General features: G+C 43.4%; 1 protein-coding gene across 4 annotated transcripts; it reads right to left on the bottom strand.

Moving 5' to 3' along the window:
* Positions 1 to 845: 845 nt before the first annotated feature.
* On the bottom strand, positions 846 to 15,287 carry BLZF1 (basic leucine zipper nuclear factor 1). 4 transcript variants are annotated; one of them, XM_053934538.1, is made up of 7 exons: positions 15,173 to 15,286; positions 13,693 to 13,746; positions 11,900 to 12,339; positions 4,913 to 5,112; positions 3,240 to 3,368; positions 2,424 to 2,643; positions 846 to 2,240 (listed from the first exon to the last, which is right to left on the bottom strand). In XM_053934538.1, the coding sequence occupies exons 2-7, from the start codon at positions 13,709 to 13,711 to the stop codon at positions 2,055 to 2,057; spliced, it is 1,194 nt and encodes a 397-aa protein (XP_053790513.1). In that variant the 5' UTR covers positions 13,712 to 13,746; positions 15,173 to 15,286; the 3' UTR covers positions 846 to 2,054. The 4 variants fall into 4 exon arrangements, with proteins under 4 accessions (XP_053790513.1, XP_053790514.1, XP_053790515.1 ...); XM_053934539.1 differs by having other exon boundaries at positions 15,178 to 15,286; XM_053934540.1 differs by having other exon boundaries at positions 15,267 to 15,282.
* Positions 15,288 to 15,326: the final 39 nt, after the last annotated feature.

The following is a 15,326-nucleotide window of genomic DNA, read 5'->3' as shown; positions in this document are numbered from 1 at the left end:
TCTTTTAGGTTCCTGGAAAGTGGTGATTGAAGACTAATGTGTAGGTGATCATGCAACAGGTTTTGAAACTTACTTCTGTAAGTCATATTCAGTAGTTTTCTATTCCATGGAATTAAAAGCGTGTGAAAATGATGACCTTTTTCCAGTAGTAAGGAAGCTAGGTTCCTTATATAAATGTCAATGTTTATTATAATAAATCTACCAAACTACATCACCTTACCTAGCTAAATTGTGAACTCTTGACAGAGAACATGCCAAAGTCACTCATGAAATCGTGAAGTTAGTGCAAGAAGAAGAGCATTCTATCCAGCTGTATGCCCCAAAAGATTTTATGATCCTGGCATTGCTTTTTCAACATTCACAGTGTTTTCTGGGAGTACTGCAGCAGACAGAAGTGTAGTAGATGCAAAGCAGATTTGCTGGTAGTATTTTTCTCGGTTGTTTTTGGAGCTACTTACAGGCACATTGAGAGCACTGGTGTTAGACTGGAGGCTGCTCTGTTGCAGCTTTTGCCAGCATAGAGAGCAAGCATGGACACAAAATGAAAATTTCACGTGCTAATGGGACACATAAGTAACAGGTGCCTTCCTCCTTCCACTACCTTTCCCTGACACCAAAGGCACGAAGAACTTCCTGTGTCTAGCAAGCAAATCCAGGAGGAATGTTTGCAAAGGTTCACACACACCACCTCCATAATTGTAGAAAACTAAATAAGAGGTGCTTCTCTGTTCATTGCCTCACACCAGCAGAGTGAAGGGTTTTATGGTTCAATGTCATATAGTTCTGTTTATGCTACAGAGAAAACAGGGTCAGAAATGTGACTTCATTAAATCCACAATTGCAACTTGAAAGCAAGCAAAGGAAATTTATTGTAGCTTTCTTCATGTAAACCAAATCAGGGCCAGCAACAGCAGGAACTTACAGCTTACATATTCTGATCATGGGTATGAGATTCAAAGGAAAATTGAGTAAAAGCAACCATTTCAGAAACCTTTTCCCTAAACTAGACAGCTTCATATGGTAAATTTGGGGGTGAAACTAAGAAACTTAAATAGGCTTCTTTGGATTTAGCAGATTGTCTCCTGAAAGTTCTCTTCAAACCTATGTCAAATCTACATCAAGATTATAAAACCATACAAGTAAAAAAATACTTTTTTTTAAACAGTACCTATGCAAACTTACTGCTTATCTTCACCTTCCCATAATACTCAGGAAGACCTTGGGCAAGGACTGAGTCCTAATGCCAGGCCAGAATTCAATGCTATGTACTAAAGGAAGTATGTCAATCTGCCTTTGCTGAGGATCAACTACACTGCAGCTTCACTCCAGAAGCTGAAACAATGGAAAAGCCATTATTTCAGCTCTATGGAAACACAAGAAAAACCTCGTCTCATAGAGTTTTCTAGAACTCAATTGAAAGCAGTTACTACTTATATATTATAGCTAGAGTTCATTCAAGCTTTATCTCCCCCTTGACTGGAGGGCTGACATTGTGTATACTCTTGCTTTCAGAATTTACAGCTATGAAGAATCATTGCACATACTCCTTTTTATAACTAAATTTAAAAGGTAGAACATAGACTTGAGGGCAGTTCATCACCTTGGCTAAAATTAAAGAAAAAAAAGCATGTAACTGACCATTTGCCATTATTTTATTTTTAAATTTAGACATAACTGATAAGCACTTCATTTGCTTTTGGTGCGGTTACACTTCTGTCTCCCTCTAAAGAGAAATTAACATTTGCTAAGAGGACTATAAATATTAAATAGTCAAGAGCATGTCTATGCTCTATAAGTTGGACCAGCATAATGTTTTTTTGTCTTGCCTCTGTATAAGAAAATAAGTAGTTTTCCCCATTGAGAAGTAGTAGAAGTATCCCAGAAACTATGGAAATCCTGTCAATCCCTAACTTCAAGAGGTAGAGAAGCAGAAACTGTATAATTTCCAATGGCAAATCCACCCATTATGGAAAAAGGACAAAGGGAAGCCTGCTGAACATCAGCTAGTGTAATTCTTCAGAAAGAGTGCATGTGCAGCTGCCTTGGCTGGGCTTTTAAAGGGCTATCAGCTCTCCTTGACAGTGATTGCAACAATTGAAGGTGACATCTTCGTATCTTGTATATGGGTGAAACCTTCCAATACTTTTCTTTGTGGAAAGGAAAGAAGGTGTAGAAGTCTCAGAAAAAGAAACTTCTGTTGATGTTTCTGGATGTGCAGCTGGATCCAGTACACGTAGCATCTAAGGATGGAAAAATTGACACTGAAATGTTCTTTATACAGCTTAATGGGCTTTCTCCTTCTCTAAGAGCTAGGAAGGATTTCTGCTCAAAAGCCATTTGTCATCTCTTTTCCAAGTTGAAAATTAAGTATCTGTTTACCCAGAACCTTAATATAAAGATTAACATGCATCAAGAGTTCTTACCATTTCAGCCATTTTCTCAGCAGGGGTATTGCAAAACTCCACAGCTGTTGAAGTCTTTTTTGGACTGTTAGTGCCAACATTTCCTAGAAGATGTGAGCTTACAGTTTTGGCTAGCTTACAATTCACAGCTGCTAACTCTGTTGTAGTGTAAGGCTGGGCACTAGGATAGTATGTCTGTTGTCTCCCCCACTGAAGAGAAACCATGAGCTCCTCCAGCAACCTGTGCAGAAAGGAAAGAAGCACTGTTAGTGGGCTTTGTATTCTATAATATATAATCAGCACCCAGCACACTTCAGAGGAATCATCTCTTCCCAAGGTTTACTGCATAAGCTAAATCTTAAACCAAAGAAATGGACAAAAAAAAGTGTTTAAGAACAAGGAGACAAATGGGCTATTCTCCAAGGCAAGGCCTCACCAACACAGGACATTAATCCTGGGAACACTTATTTGACATCTGGCAGAATAAGCACTGTAAAGTGCATGTAGGTAGAAGAATCTCCTCTTTGGTATTTTGGAAGGAAACAGAGAAGACTTGAAGTCAAGACAGTAAGTAATTAAAGAAAGAAAGCCTAAGGATGTGAGGGATGTCAGTTCCATAGTTTATTACCCTTATGAATGCAGACCTCTGGGAATGAAGAAAGCATTCTATTACTTTTACTCTTTCAGCTCTAAGACTGAAAAGTGACCATACTATACATCAGCATATTTTTTGAGTATCACTGGAAGAGGGGAAAGTTATTTGATTCTCCTCTAGCCTAAAATAAACTGACAAAAATGAAGTTTGCACAGAGGTAGTCTGGATTAGAAAAATCATACTTGTGTGTATCAATCATCTCTTGACGGAACTGGTCGCGTTCATTCAGCAAGTCCTGGATTGCACTTTGTGCATCCCTCGTTTGGCGCTGAAGAATTGCTCTGGTATTGGTGAGCTCATCAGCCATCACCCTGCAAAGGAAATCTCCAGTCAGTAGTGCAAGTGAACAGCTTGAAAGTTACTTTTTTCTACTACAGACCATAATTTCTCTGCTCAACCTGAGTATTAAGCTGCTGTTCTCTGTCCCCTCCCCCATGCAGAGCCTATATCAACCTAATTAAGAATAATTTCTGTTCAACTACAGCCAACATCAGTGCAAGATTATGTTTTGACTGAGTTTAAACAATCTCAGGTCACTTAATACAAATCTAGTAACAGACATTTCAAAACACCTTGGGAAAGTATACATTGACAAGGATCCTGTGAAAGAAAAAGCTAAATACATTTTTCTTTTACTAACAATTCTCACAAGTATGTTGTAATCACATCTGTTCACTCTTCTCTAAAAATGGAAGCTATGGCTATAGACTGCATTCATTTACCTCTTTGCCCTACTAAGGGGAAATCACCAGATGCCAGATATGAGTGTTTAAGAGCTACAAAGGGGACAGCTGTTGTCACATTTTGCTATGCCATGAGGCTTGGCACTGTCCCTCCAGCAGGCATTTCAAATGCCTGTGATATTCCAAATGCAAAAACCAGAATGACATTTAAACAACCACCAGTTAGAAATACGAGATAAAAATGAACCAGAATGTTACAATATTGAAGAGTGTTACTTTAACCACACTGCTAAGACTCACAGCTCTGATTTCAGAACTCCTCATAATGTTAAAAAACCCAAGTTTGCCTAGTAACTCTTGCTCAGCTAGGACTTAGAAGTACCATTACACCCCATATATTACACAAGTTACCATTCATTCACCCCATATGCTGAACACTCTCCAGCAAATTAAAGAGAGGAGACTGTATTCTATTGCCATTTCCTTCAAGTAGTAAGGTCTTTTGTGATATGCATTAAGCATCATAATTCAGTTATATCCAAGTATAGTAGAAAATTAAAAATCCTAGAACGCTATTTACAGATCTGGTAAGACAACTAAGCAAGTTTAAAGTCATTGTCAAATGAGATTTTGACTTTCAGACCCGCTTTTATGGTTAAAGAAGTAACAGTAAAGTCCTGAGCAGTAACACAACCAGTGTTTGATAAAGAGGTCCCCCTACTCTTTCTTCTACAGTAGATCCCTGACTCACTATAAGCAGAGCTCTTAAACACATCAGCTTCTTCTCAAATTGATGACTGTATCATACTGGAGGGGGGTTGGTGATGAAAATCAACTACCTGTAAGAAAAGTCAGCTGCCTTAGAAGACATTTTTATATCTAAACTGCATGCAGTTTTATCAAAACTAAGAGCTTCTCTTGCTTTCTTGACAAGAGCTGTAGTTGAGGTTTTAGGAGGTTTAGGATTCACTGTATTACCTCTGAAAAGCAGGACTATTCAGATTTACAAGGAGCTTACTTTCTTTATACCTTTCCTGTATTCTCAGATTTCATAGTAGGTATCACTATGGCTGTTGTGGCTGTCCTCTGCATATGTAAGCACACTGTAATGAGTGTATGTGATGAAAGACTGAAATAGAATGCTGTTAGGACAGCTCCATGAGAGGGAATACCTGCTTGCTAGGAATTTGCTTCTCCACACATCACATTGTATAGACATGCGCTCCAATTGTTCTGACAACTGAGCCATATTCCGGCCCAGGACTTCGTTTTCTAGGATGAGCTGATTCTTCTCACGAGCCATCCGTTCAAAGTGATACTGCAGATCGTCCCCAACAGAAGCAACAAGTAATTTCTTCAACTCCCGATTGATCTGGAATTAGACCAGACTCCCTTGTAACTATCAATAGAGAATAAACACTCCTAAGAATGCAGTGCAACTTATTCCAAATTACCAACAGTAAATTGTCTTTCTCTTTCCAGAATGGGACATATCCAGGCAAGCATAAACATTTGAGCCTAATGCATGTCCAACACATTCTTGTTTAAATTCTAACAGTCAAAGTGGAAGAATGAATGCCTACTGCAGGAAACAAAGTTTCAGTAGTATTCAACTCCTGAATCAGTAAGATAACAAAGGATTAGACAAGACATCCACAGTTGTATGAAATAGGAAGTTATAGTCAACCCTTCTAAGGCATAACACTTATCACTTAGTGATTAAGAAGCAAAGTCTTTCCTCATGAAAGATTAATTTCCTCGCAGCTATCTGGTGTGTTTCTCCTAGCTAAGTCTTTGACTCTTTCATCTGTTGTCAGAGAAGCAGCAATGGAATACTTTGATGTACTTCTACTCTACATTTCAGCAGGTAAGTTCAAAAGGGAACTGTTCTGGTTTGAAAGCAAAACCAGCGAGAGACTCCAAGTCAGAAATACAATTTATTAGGAAAAGAAAAAAAAAAAAAAAACAAAACTAAAATACATGCAATGATACAAAAGGAAGACCACTGACAAAGTCAGAATACAACCTGACACCCCTTTGGCCAGCGTGCTGGTAGCAGTCCAAATTGGAGTGGCAGATGTGGTTGCTGTGTCTTCTCAGAAACCTGTGGAAAGGCTGCTTTTCTGTCTAGAAATCCCTGGATTTATCCAGGTGGGAATGCCTAGCTTCTCTCCCTGGGCGGAGCATCTCACAATGGGCTGATGTTATTTTGAGTCACAAGGTGTGTTCTTAATCACCTGTTAAACAGAACTGGCTCCTGGAGAGTGTTATCTCTGAGTCATGTGGCAAGACATTGATGGGCCTATTAACAGGAGATAAGGAAAACTGTCCAGATGCAACTGCTACTCCGATGGTAATAGGAAACATCTTGGTGCTCAGTCTTGGACATTATCCACCCCTTTTCCTATTTCCATCTGCATCATGATGAAACCTTACACATAGTCCTCACTTAGGACTAAGTTTCCTTGTAGTACACAACGGGTTTCCCCATCCTTCTGCATTACCCACCAAATATAACCAGGTCCTTGAGTAAAAACAACCCCACGGATGGGTTTGTCTTTGCCTGGGGTGGGATTAATCCAAACAGTCTTTCCTAAAATACCTTTCATATATACCACAGGGACTTTATCTCCATCCACTGTGTGCAAGGGTTCTGATTGGGCAGGACCAGCTCGATTGATGGACCCTCAGGTGTTGACCATCCAGGTAGCTTTTGCTAAGTTCAATTCCCAATTCCTGAAGTTTCCCCCACCGAGTGCCTTCAGGGTGGTCTTAAGCAGTCCATTGCATCATTCAACTTTCCTGGCAGCTGGTGCATGATAGGGGATATGATATATCCACTCAATGCCATGTTCTCTGGCCCAGGTGTTGATAAGGCTGTTCTTGAAATGGGTCCCATTGTCCAACTCAATTCTCTCAGGGGTGTCATGTCTCCACAAGACCTGCTTTTCTAGGCCTAAGATGGGGTTCTGGGCAGTGGCATGAGGCACAGGGTAGGTTTCCAACCATCCTGTGGTTGCTTCCACCATGGTCAGTACATAGCGCTTGCCTTGGTGGGTTTGGGGAAGCATGATTTGCCAGGCTTCCCCATACCTGTATTTTAGCCATCGCCCACCGTACCACAGAGGCTTCATCCGCTTGGCCTGTTTGATTGCAGCGCAGGTCTCACAGTCGTGTATGACCTGTGAGATGTTGTCCATAGTAAGGTCCACCCCTCGCTCACGAGCCTATTGGTATGTTGCGTCTCTCCCCTGATGACCAGAAGCATCATGGGCCCAACGAGCTAGGAATAATTCTCCCTTATGCTGCCAATCTATGTCTACTTGTGATATTTTCACCTTGGCAGCTCGGTCTACCTGTTCGTTGTTGTGATGCTCTTCAGTAGCCCGACTCTTGGGTATGTGTGCATCCACGTGTTGAATCTTCATGGTCAGCTTCTCTACTTGGGTGGCAATGTCCTGCCAGATCTCGGCGGCCCAGATGGGTTTCCCTCTGCGCTGCCAGTTGGCCTTTTTCCAGCGACTCAGCCATCCCCACAGAGCATTAGCTACCATCCATGAGTCAGTGTAGAGATAGAGCCTCGGCCACTTCTCTCGCTCAGCAATATCCAAAGCCAGCTGGACAGCTTTAAGCTCTGCAAGCTGACTCGATCCACCTTGTCCCTCAGTAGCTTGTGCCACTTGTCGTGTGGGGCTCCACACTGCAGCTTTCCATTTCCGACTAGTGCCTATGATTCGGCAGGAACCATCCGTAAAAAGGGCATATTGTCTTTCAGTTTCCGGTAGCTCATTACATGGTGGGGCCTCCTCGGCACGTACCACTTGCTCTTCTTCTTCTTCAGAAGACAATCCAAAAGTCTCCCCCTCAGGCCAATTTGTTATAATTTCCAGAATCCCAGGGCAATTCGGATTTCCAATACAGGCACGCTGAGTGATGAGGGCAATCCATTTACTCCATGTGGTGTCTGTGGCATGATGTGTGGAAGGAACCTTTCCTTTAAACATCCACCCCTGCACTGGTAGCCAGGGTGCTAGAAGCAGCTGCGTTTCGGTGCCAGTTACTTCTGAGGCAGCGTGAACTCCTTCATAGGCAGCCAAGATTTCCTTCTTTGTGGGAGTGCAGTTTGCTTCAGAGCCTTTGTAGGTCCAGCTCCAGAATCCCAGTGGTCGACCCCGAGTCTCCCCAGGCACTTTCTGCCAAAGGCTCCAGGACAAACCATTGTTCCCGGCTGCAGAATAGAGCACGTTCTTTACCTCTGGTCCTGTCCTGACTGGTCCAAGGGCTACCGCATGAGCGATTTCCTCCTTGATCTGGGTGAAAGCTTGTTGCTGCTCAGGGCCCCAGTGGAAACCATTCTTCTTGCGGGTGACCAGGTAGAGAGGGCTCACAATCTGGCTATACTCGAGAATGTGCATCCTCCAAAAGCCTATGGCACCTAGGAAAGCTTGTGTCTCCTTCTTGTTGGTAGATGGAGACATAGTGGTGATCTTGTCGATTACTTCTGTTGGGATCTGACGACATCCATCTTGCCACTTGACTCCTAGAAACTGAATTTCTCAAGCTGGTCCCTTAACCTTGCTTCGCTTAATGGCAAAACCAGCTTTCAGCAGAATCTGGATAATTTTTTCTCCTTTTTCGAAGACTTCCCCTGCTGTGCTCCCCCACACAATGATGTCATCAATATATTGTAGATGTTTGGGAGCCTCATTCTTTTCCAGTGCAGCCTGGATCAGTACATGGCAGATGGTGGGACTGTGCTTCCACCCCTAGGGCAGTCGGTTCCAGGTGTACTGCACTCCCTTCCAGGTGAAGGCAAACTGAGGTCTGCATTCTGCTGCCAAAGGAATGGAGAAGAAGGCGTTCGCAATATCGATGGTCGCGTACCACTTTGCTGCCTTGGACTCCAGCTCACAGTGAAGCTCCAACATGTCTGGCACGGCAGCGCTCAGTGGTGGTGTGACCTCATTCAGGCCACGGTAATCCACCGTCAGTCTCCATTCCCCACTGGACTTGCGCACTGGCCATATAGGGCTGTTGAAAGGTGAATGGGCCTTGCTGACCACCCCTTGGCTCTCGAGTTTACGAATCATCTCATGGATGGGGATCACAGAGTCTCTGCTGGTACGATATTGCCGATGGTGTACTGTTGCTGTGGCAATTGGCACATGTTGTTCTTCAACTTTCAGCAGTCCCACAGCAGAGGGGTCGTCTGAGAGACCGGGTAAAGTATTCAGCTTCCTGATGTCTTCTGCCTCTACAGCAGCTATTCCAAAAGCCCAGCGATGTCCTTTTGGGTCTTTGAAATATCCATTTCTGAGATAGTCTATGCCAAGGATACATGGGGCCTCTGGGCCAGTCACGATGGGGTGTTTCTGCCACCCATTCCCAGTTAAACTCACTTCAGCCTCCAATACAGTAAGCTGCTGGGATCCTCCTGTTACCCCAGAAATAGAAATGGATTCTGCTCCTACATATCTTGATGGCATCAGGGTACATTGGGCACCGGTGTCAACCAAAGCTGTATATTTTTGTGGTTCAGACGTGCCAGGCCATCAAATCCACACAGTCCAATAGATCCGATTGTCCCTGTCCTCTACCTGGCTAGAGGCAGGGCCCCTCTATTCCTGGTCATGGTATACGTTGCTCTCTTCCTGTAAATAGGTTCTTGAGGTTCCTTCAAGAGGATCAGTTATATCATCATTCCTATATTGTCTGGAATTCTGTGTGTGAGAGACTGGAGCAGCATTGACTCTAGATGAGCTTTTTGTGTTAGGTGTTCTTTTTAGTTCATGTACTCGGGCTGCTAAAGAAGAGGTGGGTTTTCCATCCCACTGCTTTATGTCTTCTCCATGCTCCTGAAGAAAAAACCAGAGGTTTCCTCGTGGAGTGTATCCTTTCTCCTTGGCTTGGGAACGCCGGCTCCTAATGGCAGAGACTCTTGTTGGTTCTGGTGAAATATGGTAGACTTCTTCCTTAAGTTCCTTTTTTAGTTTCTGATGACTCTCTTCAATCAAGTCCCGGACTTGCTCAGCCAACCTTGTTTCCACAGACGAGACATGGGTACGAAATGGGGCGGTGACAGTATCCTCGTAAATTCTTAATTTATTAGCTAAGACACCCACCCTGTCTTCGCCTTCCCTCCACTGCAGTGTTGCCAGGTAACGGGAGTACATCTCTGGTCCAAGCCGTGCAAATCTCAACCACATTTGCGATGTGCACTGGACACAGTCTGGACTCTTAGGAAATCTCTCATCTTCTGAGAAAATTATTTCCAATACAGCCAATTCCCTCAGGCATCGGATACCTTGTTCCATGGTGTTCCATTTTCCTTGGTGCACCTGGAGGTCTTCTTTACAAAGGTATCTGTCCCTCACACTTGCAAGCAGTCACTGCCAGAGGCTGAGAGTTTCTTGGGTTCTCCCGATGCCCTGGTCGATGACCACATCCCGGGACAGTGATCCCAGTTGTCTGACCTCACTTCCATCCAGAATGGAGTTATTGGCTGCAGCATCCCAGATGCGGAGCAGCCAGGTCAGGATGGACTCGTTTGTCTGGCGGGTGAATTCCCTCCGCAGGTTACGCAGCTCACCCAGGGATAGAGAGCGAGTGATGATCTCTGGTTCTGTTTCTTCTGCTGGGTGCAAAAGTCCTGCAGTGTCCTCATCAGTCACTATGCGGACTGATTTGCTCCTTGATTTCTTCTTCTGAATGGGGGCAACTACTATTGGTTCAGGCTGCTCTGGTTTGGCGATGGTTTGTGTGGAGATGCTGATGGCGCTTTCGGTCCCTTCCTCCTCTGTGTAGGTCTGTGTAGGCATAGACACCCTTGCTTTGCTTTTGGTTTCCTCCTCCGTGACAGTCTGCATAGACACGGACACTGTTGTTTTACTTTTGCTTCCTTCCTCCTCTGTGACAGTCTGCATCGACATGGATGCTGTTGTGGCATTTTGTACAGACACAGACACTGCTGCTTTGCTCCTTGTTTCTTCTTCCTCAAGAAGACGCTGCATCACACTATGTATGTTTTGCTGCATCACACTATGTAGTGTTTTGTTTCTAAGCATGTTGCAGACTGTGCAGAGAAGACAAAGCAGAACTAACAACAACATTATGCTGTCCTTGGCATCCAGAGGGAACTTAACATTTTCAAAAACTGCTGTGTCAAGCCTGAAAGGTTGGAAAAAATCAATCTTTACCCCTCCCCCCAGGGGCTGGGTGTGGTTGCCGAGGCCCCAGATGTAGCAGCCTAGATTAGGACAAGCAAACAGAATTGAGTACATATTCCAAATCATGTTCATTGCCTCGGAGGTTATAATGCAATAGACATAATAGATCAATAAAGCAATTCTCATACCATACCCTGGTTTACACATGAGCATTACAACTGCCAGATAATTCCCCACGTTCAGGAAAATATAGAGAGCTAGGTATAAGACCCAAAAAAGCAAGTTAAGCATCATAATGAATAGGTACCCTCTACAATACAAAATTGTAATTCTGACTTCTCTCAGTACCTTCTTGCCCCACGTTGGGCGCCAAAAATATGTTCTGGTTTGAAAGCAAAACCAGTGAGAGACTCCAAGTCAGAAATACAATTTATTAGGAAAAGAAAAAAAAAAACCACAAAAATACATGCAATGATACAAAAGGAAGACCATTGACAAAGTCAGAATACAACCTGACACCCCTTTGGCCAGCGTGCTGGTAGCAGTCCAAATTGGAGTGGCAGATGTGGTTGCTGTGTCTTCTCAGAAACCTGTGGAAAGACTGCTTTTCTGTCTAGAAATCCCTGGATTTATCCAGGTGGGAAGGCCTAGCTTCTCTCCCTGGGCGGAGCATCTCACAATGGGCTGATGTTATTTTGAGTCACAAGGTGTGTTCTTAATCACCCGTTAAACAGAACTGGCTCCTGGAGAGTGTTATCTCTGAGTCATGTGGCAAGACATTGATGGGCCTATTAACAGGAGATAAGGAAAACTGTCCAGATGCAACTGCTACTGGGATGGTAATAGAAAACATCTTGGTGCTCAGTCTTGGACAGGAACCTATTTGTTTTAACGCTTGAGTGTCATATCAGTTCTCTTAGCTCACATTCACAAACTCCTTATACAAACCAAAACACTTCACCTGTGGGAGAGAAAACACCTTTAATTTCTTACCTCTGTCTGTATACGCAGCTGATTAGAGAGACCTTCTTTATCTTGTAACAACCGCTTTTCTGAATTCTTTAGCTTTTCAATTTCAGTTTTCAGCTCTATCTGTTCTTTCTTGGGATCTGTGGCTCCATCTGACTGATGAAATGTGTCTCCTTTATGTCTCACAGATTTAGCTACCTTAGCATTTTTAGTTGGAACAACATGAGTGATGGCTGCTTTGGGGACTAATATTCTAATAGCTTCAATCTCCACTGATTTATCTGCATGTACTTTTCCCAGCTGCAGAACTCCAGGACTCAGGGAAGAAGCTGTCTTTTTATGGGGGCTGTGGTGAGTGTGATGGCTGGCAGTGTTGGCTCCAGTGATTACTTCCACTGCTCCAGCTGTTTGCTCTGTTTCCATGCCATCTCCAGGTCCTCGAATGGGTGCTGAGGCATCATCAACTGAAATTTAGAAATTGTGGAGGAAAAGTTTACCACCTTTCACTTGGTTATAGTGTCATTGTAAGTCTTCCCTTAATTTCTGTACTTCAAAGTTAGAGATTTTAATTCTACACTGCATGTGTCAAACAGTCCATTGCAGCAGTGATTATCAAGCACAAGTCATAAAACCATAGAATGCTTTGGATTGGAAGGGACCTTTCAGGATCATCTTGTTCCAACACCCCTGCTGTGGGCAGGAACACCTTCCACTACACCAGGTTGCTCACGGCCCTGTCCAACCTGTTCTTGAACTCTTCCAGGGATGAGGCATCCACAACTTCCCTGGGAACCTGGTCCAGTGTCTCACCAAACACTCACAGTAAGCCCTTGCTCAAGTAAGTCCTTACTCAAATGTGCATTGCTCATTAACAACAGCAGTACAAGACACAAACACTGATCTGAATTGCATTAATTTTAATTTCTTGCTGCCATACAGGATTAAATGCAGACACAAAAAAGAGCTTTCCTGGGAAAAAAAAATTCTTGACAACATTACTCATAGGCTGAAAACAAAATCAGGTTTTGGGAGCTGGCAGAATCAGAGCAGTTTCATTTAAAAAGCAAGAAGCAAATGAAGCAAGAAGCTACTACCCAGACAGCTACTGACACCTTAAGAAGTTTAGCAGACTTTCAAGTATTAACATGTTTTAGTTGCCCAAGTGAAGGTTTAAGAAAAGCCAACAATCCAGTTCTGCTCCATTTCTGAACTATAGACTCCAGCATTCCCAGTAATGCTGCATTCTGCTCCATAGTCCCCAATATACATGACATTTACTGAAATTAATTTTATTTAAGTCCTCTAAGTTTTCAGCTGAATGAATTATTATTGTAGTGCAGATTCCTCACAATGGGCAAGAGATAAAAAGTTTCTGAGGGCATGGCTACACATACTGCTTTTTTTCTCATACTGCAGGCAGTAATGTGAGCTTGTGTCTTCTATCCAAATATTAATGGATTTCAAAAGTGCTGTAATAACACATATTGGCTTAGTTTCAAGTTTGCTAAATCAGTACCAACAGGTTCTAAATACCAGAGGAGGCTGTCAGACAAGTGTACAGACAGATCACAGTACCAGTGACAAACTTATTTTTCAATATCAAGCTGGATTAGAAAAACTACATTCAATTGCTGTTCCATTCAGGCAGCTCTGGTTTTCACTGCAATAGTGAAGTCACACTACTACTTCCTCATAGCTACATAAAAGGAGTAATTTTAAATGAAAGGAGCCTGGTATACAGTGTAACTCTGGTGTTTAGAATTCTAGTTAAAGTACTTATTAATCCAGTCTGCTTAGATGTCTTGTGAACAACCTACCTTTTTCTAGAGATGTCATTTTCTCTTTAGCAGTCAGCTCTTCCTAAGGTAAGTCTGAGGAAGAAATAAGGAGGGGGGGCAAAAAAAAAAAATTCTTTAGCAAAGTAACCACAGCAGTTAATCTTGGATTATCCTGTTTTCTAGTAAAACCTCAAAACTCCAGTTCAGTAGCACAGTGAAAAAACCCACACCAAAACAAATGGGAAAACAATAAAATAATAAAAACTACCCCAAATCCCATAGAGTTAAAAGGAGAAGATTGTAAGTCTTCTGGCACTTGTGTCTTTTTTTCACCAAGAGCTGCACTTCAACTCCTTTGCATTGCTCCTCATCTTGTCCTAGTTTTCATTCCTCAAATTTTATTTTCTGGTCTCCCTCCCTCCTTTTTTCAGTGAGTGCCATCTTACCCTTTCAAAGCCTGTAACACTCCCACAGAACAACTGCATGACTGTGCCAAGATAACCTAAAATAATTACAGAACCACAAGAAAAGGAAATCCCACACTGTGCTTCAATCAGATGAAGAAGTGAGGAAAAAACAATGGCAACTGCACAGTTGCATAATTCCTTCAGTCCTGCTTGATGGAACAACCTTTTGGATAGGGCCAATTCTCAGTCAAAGAAGGAGTCAGTGCCCTGAATGGGTCCACATGCTTAATTTAACCTAACAACAAAAGCTGACCCCCAGTTTGGCCCAAACCACCATCCTGGCCATTTTCTCCACCAAAGGCATTGACCACTGCCACATTCATCCACAGGGCCATCCACTCTCAGTTATACATGTCACTCATCCCTCTTTTCTAGGGTCTAACTACATTCCTTTGAGATCAGTATACTCCTATCTTGTTTGGCTGGCTTTTTTTCCTTGAGTTCTCCCCATTATTCAAGGGAGATCCCCAGGGCCCTTGCTTCCTCTCCCTGTACCACTAACTGAAACGGTTTAACTACAGCTTTTTGACTTCCACTGCAGCAGCTCTCTGCCCTAAAAAGAAAATGGCAGCAGCAAGCACACTGCTACTTTCGGGTTTCTAGACTAAAGATTTGTTTTGTGTCAGGCAGGTTTATCTTTTGTGATGAACAGAAGACAAGAGAAACATCTTTTCCTCCTTGAGCTTTCTCAAACTACAGCTGGAGAGATGTCTCACCATCTGCTTCTACAACTGGAGTTGTGTGTTCGCTTACTTAATAGCATTAGGTGTTAATCACCACTGCTATTCGTTCCTTGCGATTGAGGATCTCTATTTACTTGATGAGAACGAGGAGGATGAAAGCGTAGCTGCTCAAGAAGAGGCAAGAATACTCAACGAAAGACTGATTAGGAGCATTTGGACTTATCTGCTCCATCAGACACGACCTGCCGGTGATCCTGCTCCTTCAGAGTTCACGCTACCGTCCCGGCCAGTTACGTGCGGGAGCACTGTAAGCCTCCCAACACGTCCCCCTCCTCCTCCATCTCCCTCACTGGGTGCATCATTACCCACCTCACCTCTCAGGACACCGAGCCCTGCAGGATCCAGGCCCTCGCACAGCCACCGCCCGCCCAGCCCCGGGCCCCCTGCCCCGGCCCCGACAGACCGGCCCGCAGCGGTGATGTCGCGACAGTCCCCACGGTTGTCACCTCGACGGCTTCCGCGT

The sequence above is a fragment of the Vidua chalybeata genome, chromosome 2 (genome assembly GCF_026979565.1).
Source record: "Vidua chalybeata isolate OUT-0048 chromosome 2, bVidCha1 merged haplotype, whole genome shotgun sequence".
NCBI classification, from domain to species: Eukaryota; Metazoa; Chordata; class Aves; order Passeriformes; family Viduidae; genus Vidua; species Vidua chalybeata.
Note: the sequence above shows the minus strand (reverse complement) of the source record. Positions and strands in the feature narration are given on the sequence as shown.